The sequence below is a fragment of the Corella eumyota genome, chromosome 4, assembly GCF_963082875.1.
Source record: "Corella eumyota chromosome 4, kaCorEumy4.1, whole genome shotgun sequence".
Classification (NCBI taxonomy): Eukaryota; Metazoa; Chordata; class Ascidiacea; order Phlebobranchia; family Corellidae; genus Corella; species Corella eumyota.
In genome coordinates, this window is record NC_137493.1 from 6,792,189 (window position 1) to 6,804,416 (window position 12,228).

Sequence of the window (12,228 nt, forward strand, 5' to 3'; positions counted from 1 at the left end):
GTTACATGGACCGAGTTCGAGTTCGATAAAAAGCAAATCTTTTCATAGTGGCGATAAATATAGGGAGACAAAGTCTGGCACAATTTCAGCAAGACGTGAACTCAAAGAAGATTACAATTTGGATTCAACTGCTGCTAAAGACTGTAGTGGTGATACAAAGAAATTGGCAGATAAGGCTAAGGATCTTACCTCAGAAAATACTACTGAAATTTTACCTCATGAAAATTGCAGAAACCCAATAGATTTTAATAACAGAAAATCAAACGGATTAATAAGAAAAGATTGCGTTTCTTCTCACGATATATACTACAGTTTATCCCCATTCGTTGTCGACCAATCAGCGTCGCCTACACCTGATCACGTGGTGGAATCAGACAGTTTCGACGATTATGATGACATCAGCGAATGCTCGTCGTCTGCTACAACTTCGTCGACGGGTGGCGCTACTTTCAAGAAACCGGAATACTTTGCTGTTTTGTCTAAAACGCAGAGACGAGTTCGAGACAGAAGTAGAGATCGTTCTCAGTCGTTTGGTACCTCGTTCGGACGACACAGCGATTCATTTCACGCCACTCATTCTAATGTAATGTCCGGTGTTTTACGTGACAGAACAAATCAACATGTTGGAAACGAGCAAATCGAAATAAAACCCGGTACCGACCAAGTGATTGTGTCCCAATCGGTAACAAGCGAAAACAAGCCTCAAGGAACAAACTTACATGTGTATGCAACCCCGAAATCAAACGTATCGCGCTCTTTAAAACCTAATGGGAACAACTTTCGTGATATTGATTATTCGACCCAAAATACACCTGGCCCTCACGAGCCTGGGTTGCTATCGTTTTCCAATGTTTTTGATATCGGGGATGTCCCTAGTTATGATGTCACCGACAACTACGAAGACGTTGATTTTATTAAGGACGGATACTGTCAATGCAGTTTCTGCATTCAGTCTGAAGATATGTTTACCTCAACCCAAGGCCGAGAAGAAGAGGTTTTCGAGCATAAGCCCTCTAACGCCAACTGCCGGACACCGTACTGCAAGAATAAATCGCGCAGTTGCGATCGCAGTACGCCGTCGCCAATTTTAAACTGTGACCCTCCTTTACTGCTGGAGGAATTAAACTCGCCGCCTCCTGTATACGAAGAACGAGTTGAGAATTTTAAGAAAAGAAGTCCGGAATATCGAGCTATTTTAAACCTGTTTTGTCAGTGTGAGAAAAGTTCTAGCAATAACGAGGTAGAAAAAAACAAATTAGCGACAAATAACTATTGTATTGAAATAAAGAAAAACAATTTTTTACCTAATGTTAAATTTGTCTTGGGGTTAATTTATGTGGAAAATTGTATTATGGAACAAATCATTAAACATTACCTTTTTTATTAGGTTCTTCAAAAAGACATCGAAAAACACAGCACCGGCGTTACGTCAGTTCTTAACTTGTGTGAGGTATTATTGCACGACAACGATGCCTGCGGTGATGAAAACGACAAGGTTTCCCTGCAAGACGCGACAAAAAGTTTGGACAGAAGGTGGCGCAATATTTGTGCGTTGTCGATGGATCGTCGCCTAAAGTAATTAAATTTAAGATTTCTATAAGAATTTTTATGTTTTAAAAATAATTTTATGCAATTTTCAATTCTTTATTAAGTGATATTGCTATATTAAAGCAGCATATGGCACAAGCATTATTTAAAACTAAAATGCATTTTTTGCAGGATTGAAGACACTCAGAAATTATGGCAGAAATTTCTTTCCGACTTTGCTCGTTTCGGCGAATGGTTAAGTTCTTGTGAAGAAACTGCAAAGTCACCCAACACCCAGTTTATAACTTATGAAGAGACAAGAAAAGAACTGCGAGTTTATGAGGTAAAATAACGTAAAAGAAAAAAAATTATAGTTCTGTATATAACACTGGCCAGCCATTGTAACTCGAATTTGTAATGTTATTTGTGGTTACATTATTTTTAAATGATTTTTTATGTAGACTTTTCAACGTAAAGTACATGAGGGTTTAACCCAACTTGAGTTGATCAACAAGCAATACAGAAGACTTGCCAGGGAGAACAGAACCGATGCTAGCGACCAAATCAAACAAATGGTAAGTGTGTAAACCAAATATATATGCTAAATTTCGTTCGAAAATAAAATTAAAAAAAATTAACCTAATGGAGTGTGTGAGCTGTCATTTTAATTTTTGTCTACATTTTAGATACACGAAGGAAATACTCGCTGGGACGCTCTTTCGCGTCGGGTCAGTGGAATTTTACGCCGACTTAAGTACGCCATCGGGCGACGGGAAAATTTCGAATGTCACCGTGAAAGTTTGTTGGTTTGGTTGACCGAAAGTGATCTACAACTTACTAATTTGGAACATTTTTCACCCGTACAAGGAATCCAAGAAAAATTGAACAAAATTAAGGTAACGAAATTTATTGATATTCAAGTATTGGCATTGTTGTCAAAAATTTAAATACAAATTATAAAATACATTTAAGCAATATTCTGTAACAGTAAACCTTTCAGTTTAGGCATACAATTACAGAATAATGATATAACTTTACATCATAATAAATTGACTTAATATTTACACCAGAGAATTGTTTTTAAAAATATCGAAATTTTTTTAATTCCCACTACAAATAATATGAGATATTATTATTTAATTAAGAAAGGATGTACCGTATTGTAATAATCATCTTACGATATTAAGTTTAATCTGAAAACCAGTCCATCGCTTATTACATTAAGTGGTTTAAGTTGTTTTAATTATCATTTAATTAATTCTAGCTCGTAAATATGTTCTCTTTAAAGTTTTATGTTGTAGTATAATATAAACTATGCGTTTAAATAACATTTAACGATTCATATAATAGCGTTTTAAATTGTAGTTATTCAATATTTAAATTAAATATCATGATATATTATTTAAATAGTAATCTTTGATAAAACAGAAAAAAATTTAAAAGTAAAGCTGTAGAGATTTGGTGTTTATATTCTTTCTTTTTAATCTAACAACAGTGAAAATAATATAATTAGGTCTAATTCGTCTTTTGTGAAACATCCCTGCAGACAAAGACCATGTTTTCTTTTAAGTAAATAAACATAAGCGACCTAACAAAGATAGTAATTATCTGACAGTAAAGTACTTCTATAGCCCGGTCCACGTTTCACTTAATGTAGGTCGAGTAAGGAGATAGAGTAGAACAAGTTGAAAGCGAAACACAGGAATTATAAGTAAGATTTATGAAGATTTTTATATTCACAGATAGTTAAAATGTAGACTAGATTTTCAGACATGTTTAAAATTAAATATAGACTTTTGGTTGGGCATGTATTAAAACATTTTTAAAAGGCATATAAAGAAAATTTATTTAGACTTTTATTTTTACAGGTAGTTAAAATGTAGACTAGATTTTTAAGACGCGTTTAAAAGTAAATATAGAAGTTTAGCTAAAGGTTTATTAATATTAAATACTTTACACTTATTTATTGAAATTTTAAGGCATATCAATTATTATTTTAAAATCGGTTTAAAAAATAGTAAATAATCAATTTACCTAATGTTGAACGCATTATTTAATGTTGAACGCATTATTTAAATCGTAAACACTTTTTTTAAACAAGCATACGATTTTACGGTAAATTTATTTAAAGAACCGCTAAACAGTCTCGACTAGGGTGCAGTCGTAAATCGAGCTTTGCGTCGAAGTTTATTATGCGTTCGTGATTTATGAGAAAGTTCAATATTTACTCTGCCAAGTTTTTAAATTAGATAAAAATTAATTCAAGTCTGTTTGAATTAGATTAACTTGCAAGCTAGCATGTTTCGAGGAATTGTTTTTTGATTTTTGCAAAACTTGGTGGTTGACAAAAAGGTACCGACGTGACGTCATCAGATAGAAACGGAAGTAGTTTTGCGTCGTTTCTACCGCGGAATTATTGTCGTTGGCACGACGCGGTGTCACCCGATTTTTTACTAATTTAGAAATCGCCAAAAAAGGTGCAAAATAGGTGATCAACAAAGTTGTTTGCTTGACTGTGTTGCGTATAAAAAGGGATAGATACTGCAGTTAATTAACCAGTTAGCGTCGTTATAAAAAAAATCAGTTGAATGTAGTAAATCCTATTGAAAGTGGGGCGTTAGATACAACTTTAATCAGGGGTTTATTATTATGGTTCGAAATCTTAGATTTCGAAACATATTGTTATTGTCATTATATTTATTATTATTATTATTATTATTGTTTTTATTCTTATTTGACAAATTTTGAAAGACGATAACTTTTGTTCTTTAAAACTAAAAGTTCTAAATTTTTAGTATGTTTGTTATTATCCCAACGAATCGCAAACCTCCTATTAACGACATTTAATTATCACTAATTACTAATTAATATATTTTATTATTAAAATTTAAAGATTAAATTTGCTGAAATTTTAATATGTTGTTGGTATTATTATTTTGTATGTTGCTATTTAAAATGAAGATTTAACTCTAGCTAAATATCGTTTAATCATTATTTTTGTTTTTTATAAAATAATGAATCAGTGTGAGTTTAACGCTTGAATAATTTAATAGCGTTCTGGTCGCCGTCAAAAATCGTCCTTTTCGCTGTCCATTAAAGTAAAAAATATTGGTTGAAAATTTAAGTAAAATGTTAAAATATAAGTAAACAATGTGTAAAATTTTCGTTTTAATTGTTTTGTTATTATTATATTTTAATACTTGTTTGATTACTAAAAAATTAAGATCGGTATTTTGCTTTTAAATTTAGTTTACTTTTATATTACAATATCAATGAGTGCGTGTTCGCTTGTTAAAATTAGGTTTAAATATAAAAAAGTTCATATTTAAATTTATAATTTAATTAATAAACCTACTAAATAAATTATATTTATAAAAAAAATCAAACAATTTCGAACCATATTTTATTTATCAAATAAATCTAGTTCTGAAACTATTTTTAACACGCTTGATAGGTTTTTATTTAACTTTTGAAGGCGTGACGGGTATATCGTATCGATTACAAAGGATCACGTCCACCTTATATTTGTTTTATACGTTTATTTAGTAGGCGATGTGTACCGGGCGCTAACTCTGCGGCCCGTGAAAATTAGTGGCGGTATACAGGTTACGGTACTAGGTTTCGTCGCAGTTATTTATATAGGCAAAGAGGATGTGTGTTTTGTGGCTAGGTGTTATATGATGTTAAGTGTACTTATTGTACGGTTGTTATTCTTTAACTGAAACAAACTCAAAAATCAATCAATTTGAATTCTGTTTCTAGCAAAAGTAGCATTTTATGTAAAAACTAATTAAAAGAAAAATATATTTGGATGACTGGTTTGTAAAGATTTAAATAAACTAAGATGGAAGTTGAAATAGTTTTAGACGATGTAGCGAATGAATTAGAAGGCATTATGCTAGTAAGTTAACTTATATACCAGATGTTAAACTAATATAAGAATATGCAAATAGTTTTGTATTTTAAAACTATTGAACCTAAAATATTTATTACAATAAATTTAAACAAGAAATTTATTTAAATTCAATAAACAAAAATTTAAATTTGTTTGTTTTGTTTCTTTTAGCTTTTTGAATCCAAAATTGAAGAAATGATTCCACAAATGCAAAAGTTGGATGAGCAGGGGAAGATATTGGTTGAAAAGGGAGAAGGAGAAGATGCTGTTAATGTGGAAGATGAGATGAACGATTTCCATCATTATTGCTCTGACATGGTGGCAAGATTGGAGAAGTTTTATCACAAGATCATCCGAGAGGAAGAGGTAAGATTTTTAATTTTTTAAATAGCTCTTTTTAAAAAAAATATTTGCATTTAAATTGAATATATTTTCTTCAGAATGAAACTAGCACTCCCGCTCCGTCCCTGCTGGAGGACTCAGAGATGAGGAATTTTTCCTGGTACACTGCAAGATGTATGTCATCACCTTCTTCTACTTCTACTCCTTCCAATAAACTTAAATCCCTAAAGAAACCTGAAGGAAGGTTTGTAATCACTTATGCTAAATTCTTGTCAAATGATTTGTGGCCTCCTATTTTCAATTCACCAACTTTTACGTATAGAAGCACCCCTCAGATGGTTGGTGGGTTGGAATGGGATCACAATTACGACATAAGTCAAAATGAACTGGAATCCAACATTCTTGAAGGCCTTACTGACGATGACTCCATACCAGGTATAATTGTTGTTTACACGTTTAAACAGTCTAAAGTTTCATGCAAACTTTCAGAACCGTCATAGAACTGCAAATTAGGAATGTCATGTAGTGCAATTTGAATTGCAATATTGGCTTTAACATAAACCAACTATAAAAAGCAACTTATTTAACAGAAGTTGATATCATAATGTGTCTTATGTTTTTCTAGTTTCTTTATTAAAAATTTCACTTTTTTGCAGAATTGTCACCATTCGAGACCCGCGATGATATGTCAAAGCATGTAACATCAAACGAAATCGTAAGTTTAAATACTCAAGTTTTTTTCAGTTTAACAAAATATTAATTTTTAAAATATTGTGAATATGTTTTTTGTTTTAGACATCACCAGTCGCAATTAAACGAAGCAATGTGGACGATGTTGATGGTCTGGAATCAGGTAATTATAATTTTAACTATATTGAAAACCTATCAGTTTTTGACATTAACGTTCAATTGAAAAAAACATACCTAAATTATCCTATTTAAGCTGTATAATTATAGGCAGACAGTTTATTTTCCACATTATTCTAATTTAATTTTATTTTAGATCAAGCGCCTGGTCTGGCTCGTAAAAAACGAAGATGGATGAACGAAAATTCACTCGACAACCAAAAACAGCAACTCAAAAGTGACCTCGCCAGTTTATTGGAGTGGCTGGATGCGACAGAAAATACGTCATCAAAAACCGATGACGTCACAATTGATGAAATAGAAAAAAAATTAAACCAAATAAAAGTAATTTTTGTTTAATTTAATTTTCATTTTTAAGTTTACTTACACTATCTTTAATTAAATAACGTCCTTTAAAATCTTAATTTTTTTTCAAGGGCCAGCAAAAAGAAATCGAAAATCGAAAGCCAATTTTTGTGTCCATCAAACTTGTTTCATCCCGATTTGTCAGAGAAGACAAAGATTCTGACGTCAGAAGTCAGGTTGAACAGTTAAATAAAAGGTGGCCAGAGTTGGTGAACAGCATAAAATTGAGCAAGGAAGAATTACTTAGAAATTTCATCAAATCAAAGGTGAAAAAATTGTTAGATTTCTGATAACTTTAACTTTGCGAATTTTTTAATCTTATATTTTAATTTTTTTTAAATGATTAAAATTTTATATTTTTATTCTTTAGGACGTTAAACACTCTCTATCAGAAATTATAACACTGGTGGACTCCAAAGACAAGGAGAGATCAGATTTGATGAGTTTTTTAAAATCTCATAACTCACCAGTACCCATGTCTTTGAGGGAATTAAGAAAAATCCATAAATCTTTGATTCAAATTAGACTGGACACCCTGGAGGCCAGATCTCAGGTAAAAAATCTTTAAATCAGTTAACAAATTTAATTAAAAAGTTAAGACGTTCATCAAGTCATTTATTTAATTCAGGTCGCGTCTTTGCAAGAAATCTCGAACGAGTTAATTTCCAGCGAAGCCTCTCCGAGAACATCGTCGGTAGTGGGCGCCACAGAGACCTGCAACCGTTTGGCCGATTTAAGCGCTCGACTAAAAACCTTCCTTAACCGAATAAAAGAAGATATTCACCTATCTGAAATTTCTTTGGAGCAAGAACGAAGCAGAATGGTAACTATAATTGTTAATTCATGAAAATTTTACTTCAAAAACAGAAAAACTACGATTTCAAATGCCGTAGGCTTAAATTTCGGTTAAACGCATAATGGTATGTGTGTTTATGCGCGCGTCGTTTTTGTATTACTTTTCCTGTGTGAATGTACCGCGCTGTTCCATAGGCTAGCTTAAGTACAGTAAGCTCTTATTTGTGTTGTAGCGTATGTTCTTAGGTAAAGTACTACTCACTTAGTACTTCAAAAATTTAGGTAAAATCTTAGAATAGTCTACAGATAGAAAAATTTATAAATTTTTAAATAAATAGGAATATTTGATAATAAAAAATCTTTTTGATAACTTTACAGAAATTTTTTTGCAAAACACTTAATTTTTTGTTTATTATTTTTTGCAATAGAGAGACGAGGTTAGCTCTAATTCTGATCTAGATTCGATTGCAAGTGAGACATCATTATATTCAAGTCCTTCACTTAAGTTAAAGATACTTCGACGGAAGGTAAATATATTGGTTCTGATTTTTATTAATTCTAATTTAGATTTTAGTGTTTTTAAATATTAGAATTTAACTTTGTTGTAGTTTTTATATTTAAATTTTGTAGAAATAATTTTTCTTTTTTTTTAATTTGTTTTTATTTGTTTAAATATTTTTGAAATTCAAAATTAACCGGTTTTGTTTATTTTTTCTCCCACCTTTCTTTCTTTCTCTCTTCTTGATACGCAAAAAAATGCGCCTTCTTTCTTCGAAACTCTCGTTTAGGTGGACGCTCCAAATAGTATGGAAAGGTTAGTCACGTGATCTTGGAAACATATTTGGCGATTGTTGTTTAATGTTTATGTTTTTGTTATGTTGGTGTTTTGGTGAATTATGGGTAAACGGTATTGCATGAAAACCTGTGGAAGCATGTTCCTGGTTCTTCGCCCTTTTATAACAAACGGCAAAATATGGGCTCAGGCATACATTAACAAATAACGTCCCAAAAAGAAATATATTTTAATCAGACTAAAATTAAAAAATTATAATATAACCATTTTAGTCCTATGTTTAAATGTAAAATAGTTAGGTTTTTCTAAAGTTTATTATAAAATTTATAGGCATACCTACATTTAAATAACACGTTCTTGACATTATGCTTTACGGAGAAAAATCAGCCTGCTGTAACACATGTTATTAATACCTTTAACAAGCATGTAAATGATACGAACTTTGACATCAACTTCAAAACAAGATATTTTATTTTTTACTTACATGTATATTAACTACTTCAAGCTTAATACCATTAAAATAAACTGTAATTTTTTTAAAAGGACAAAGAAAGATTTATTTTATATTTCACTAAAATGTTAAATTTTATTTATTTCACTTCGAACTGAATTTTACTTAAAACCAAATTAAATAAACACAGTTTATTTTTTTTGAATGAGGTTATTTTTTTTTTGAATGGTTCGTCTTGTTATACCATTTTATATGCATAACTGGCCTCGAAACTTTGTGAAATTTTCGTTATTTGTGAAATGTGTATTAAAAAAAATCTTTGGTGAATTGATGTATGCATGTCGCCCCCATGCGGATGTGTTTGAGCATGTTTTTCTTTTCTATTTAAAATATTTTTTTTCAGATCAACTACATTTTTCTTTTCTTTTTTATTAACCATATCAAGTTTAAGTTTTAAATATATATAATTAAACTAAGTTTAGAATAACGTTTTTATCATTTTTTTAGAAAAAAAAAAAAAAAAAAAAAATCTAAAATTGCTATTTTACTTTTTTAGCTTCGAAGAGAAAAAAACAAGGCCAACTAAAATCCAACCTATAGCTACAATGACGTCATCATCAAACTCAATGACATCATCAACCACTCGAAGATCACCTGCAAACTACCTCAAGCAAAAAAACGACAAATGTTTAACAACAAATTTCACCGAAAAAACACTCGTTCTTCACAATATTTCTTCTAAAGACATTCCTGCTGCTGACAGCGATGGGGAATCCGGTTATGTCGAGTTTGAACCGGAATTCGAGCTGCTCAAGGCTGCTTTGACCCACGTTAAAACAACAGAAACCCAGCAAACTATAACTGTTAAAGGTAGGTCGACTTCTACTGCTACAACGTTTAATCAAGCAATTGAATATCAAGATTCAAGTTCATCAAAAAATCGTGGTGTTTCTTTTTTTGGATTTCTTTGTCGATGCCTCCTGGCTGCTCTTCCGTTTTATTTCCTCATTTTGTTTATCCTTCTTCCGATTTTATTCCCAATGGGTTGCTACACTGAAACCTCAGCCTGTCTGAGAAAAAATAATCTTTATTCTGCAGTTTATCCATCGCTATTATGGTCTGACGGACCACCACCAACGTGAATATAAAACTTGATTTTTACCGAATTTTCTACGGTTGTCAGAAGTCAACACTTGCTAAATTGGGTCTGATGGCGTTGTTAGTTTTTGATGACGTTGTTGATAGATTGTAACGATGACAATGCATTAACTGAACATGGATGTGAATTTTAACAACAACAGTTTATTTATCTGCAACTTATTTGTGTATGCAAACGACAAAGCACATCGGCATGCTTCCGTCCCAAAATGAACTCAAATATTTAAATTTTTTTCAATACTTTTTGATAAATTCTTATGTATCGTTTTTTTTTCTTGCCCCAATTGTGTTTGGAGCACATTTACCCGTTCAGGTATATACCCTTTTTTATATTTTTTGTTACAAACATAAATGCTAGGCTATAATTATGCTAGGCTATAGAGTATTTTTGGCCTTGTGTTTTTTTTTAGTATAGCTACTTGAATCTATTTTATAGCTTCTGTAAATTATGCTAGCTTCTGTGAATAAAAATTTATTTTTTTACTTTTATATAAAAAAAAAACTTAGTACAATTTGTAACATAAACTCGTCGAAGTTTAACTATATTCGTAGTGTTAAAAAAATGCTGTAGAATGCTAACAATTTTTTTAGTGTAGATATGAATAGTTTGTTCTTTTTGTTATATTTTATTATTAGTAAGAACCTTTTTTTTTAATTATGTTTATACACGAAATAAATTTGCACTTGCGTTTAACAACATCCTTCAATTAAATAACATTTTGATTGAAAAGTTCATTTTGTGTTCAATCACAACGACTAGATTCGTGAAATAGTTTTCTTATAATTATGTTGCATGCTGTTTAGAATATAACGTTACCGCAATAAAACAACGGTTTTAAACTAGCTACTTATTGTAAAATACATAAACAGTTTATGTATGAAACAACATTATAAATATGTTAAACCTTTAAATATACATCCCGTTTTTTTTCTAAATAATTTAACCGCTTATGAAAAAAATAACTAAACCTATATATTTTTAGAAGTATTGGTTACTACTTACATCATTAATAGATTAAATCAAATATATACTAGGTTTATTTGATAAATAAAATATGGTTCAAAATCGTTTAACCCAATCCTAATCCATGTATAATTAAATAGATAAATATAAACAAAACTATAGTAAAAATTTTAAAACAAAAGGTCGGATATAAATTTTGATTGGATTAAACAATGGAGCTTAATCTTCCTTCGATAGTAAAATTTTATTGTATTAAACAACCAGAGATTTAATTATATTAAACAAACAAGAACTATTTCTAATCGATTTTTAAGTTATTTTTATCATGATATACATTTAATTAAAATTTAGAAACTTGGTTTTAGTCTTTAAATTTTATTAAACAAACAAGCATTTAAGTATAATAAATAAACAATAACTAATTTTTGAGCAGTCTGATTTTGTATGCTTCCCTGGCAAAAGTATGTTGCTCAGTGGAGCTATGATTTTCTTACTTAAAACACTGTAAAGGTTATTTTATGTGTCAAAATATCAATAAATTAAAAACTTTATCAAATATAAAACATTATTTTAGTAATGTGTTTATGTAAACTACAAAAGACTTCATATGTATAAGATGTTAACTACAATGTTGTTATTTTTTATTAAGTCTGGACGTGTTCAGGTCAATACTTTTTATCAAAGAAAAATCAGTAATCCAATTTGATAAGAAATCACTTTAGCCTGAGCGAGAAACGCGCGCGTTGATTAAATTTACGCCAAGGTTCCAATTTTCGGGTCCAGGTTTGCAAGAAGCGCAAGAAATTCTAGAAACTGAAACAAGTGATTATTTCTTGTCTAGACCATGTAGAAGAAGGTTGTAAAATCTATACTCAGTTTATATCAAGTTTAGTCGTCAATTTTCAATGTTTTGCAATAATTCTATACCAAAATCCAAAGGGTGTAGTTATTATGACGTCATGTTGCAGTACAGACCATCTAGAATGCAGAAGTTTAAAAATCATAGACGATTAATATTTTATGACGTCATAAACCAGTTAGAAAAGCAAACCCCATCTAGAAGTAGAAATCAAAATCAATTTTAACTTCAG

At 30.6% G+C, this 12,228-nt stretch overlaps 1 protein-coding gene across 6 annotated transcripts in view; it reads left to right on the top strand.

Moving 5' to 3' along the window:
- Positions 1–10,998, top strand: part of LOC145750185 (nesprin-1-like) — a 94,737-nt gene extending 83,739 nt beyond the window's left edge. For 4 of the 6 annotated variants that reach the window (XM_082566150.1, XM_082566154.1, XM_082566152.1 and 1 more), the window contains 15 exons: positions 1,388–1,575; positions 1,720–1,870; positions 1,989–2,102; positions 2,214–2,423; positions 5,594–5,788; positions 5,863–6,199; positions 6,421–6,479; positions 6,560–6,617; positions 6,768–6,955; positions 7,048–7,242; positions 7,347–7,529; positions 7,605–7,799; positions 8,200–8,298; positions 8,560–8,585; positions 9,572–10,998. In XM_082566150.1, the coding sequence (XP_082422276.1) occupies positions 1,388–1,575; positions 1,720–1,870; positions 1,989–2,102; positions 2,214–2,423; positions 5,594–5,788; positions 5,863–6,199; positions 6,421–6,479; positions 6,560–6,617; positions 6,768–6,955; positions 7,048–7,242; positions 7,347–7,529; positions 7,605–7,799; positions 8,200–8,298; positions 8,560–8,585; positions 9,572–10,157 (2,784 nt within the window). In that variant the 3' untranslated portion in view covers positions 10,158–10,998. The remainder of the gene's footprint in view (positions 1–1,387; positions 1,576–1,719; positions 1,871–1,988; positions 2,103–2,213; positions 2,424–5,593; positions 5,789–5,862; positions 6,200–6,420; positions 6,480–6,559; positions 6,618–6,767; positions 6,956–7,047; positions 7,243–7,346; positions 7,530–7,604; positions 7,800–8,199; positions 8,299–8,559; positions 8,586–9,571) is intronic. The other 2 variants (XM_082566153.1, XM_082566155.1) reach the window with 2 other exon arrangements.
- The last annotated feature ends 1,230 nt before the right edge of the window (positions 10,999–12,228 follow it).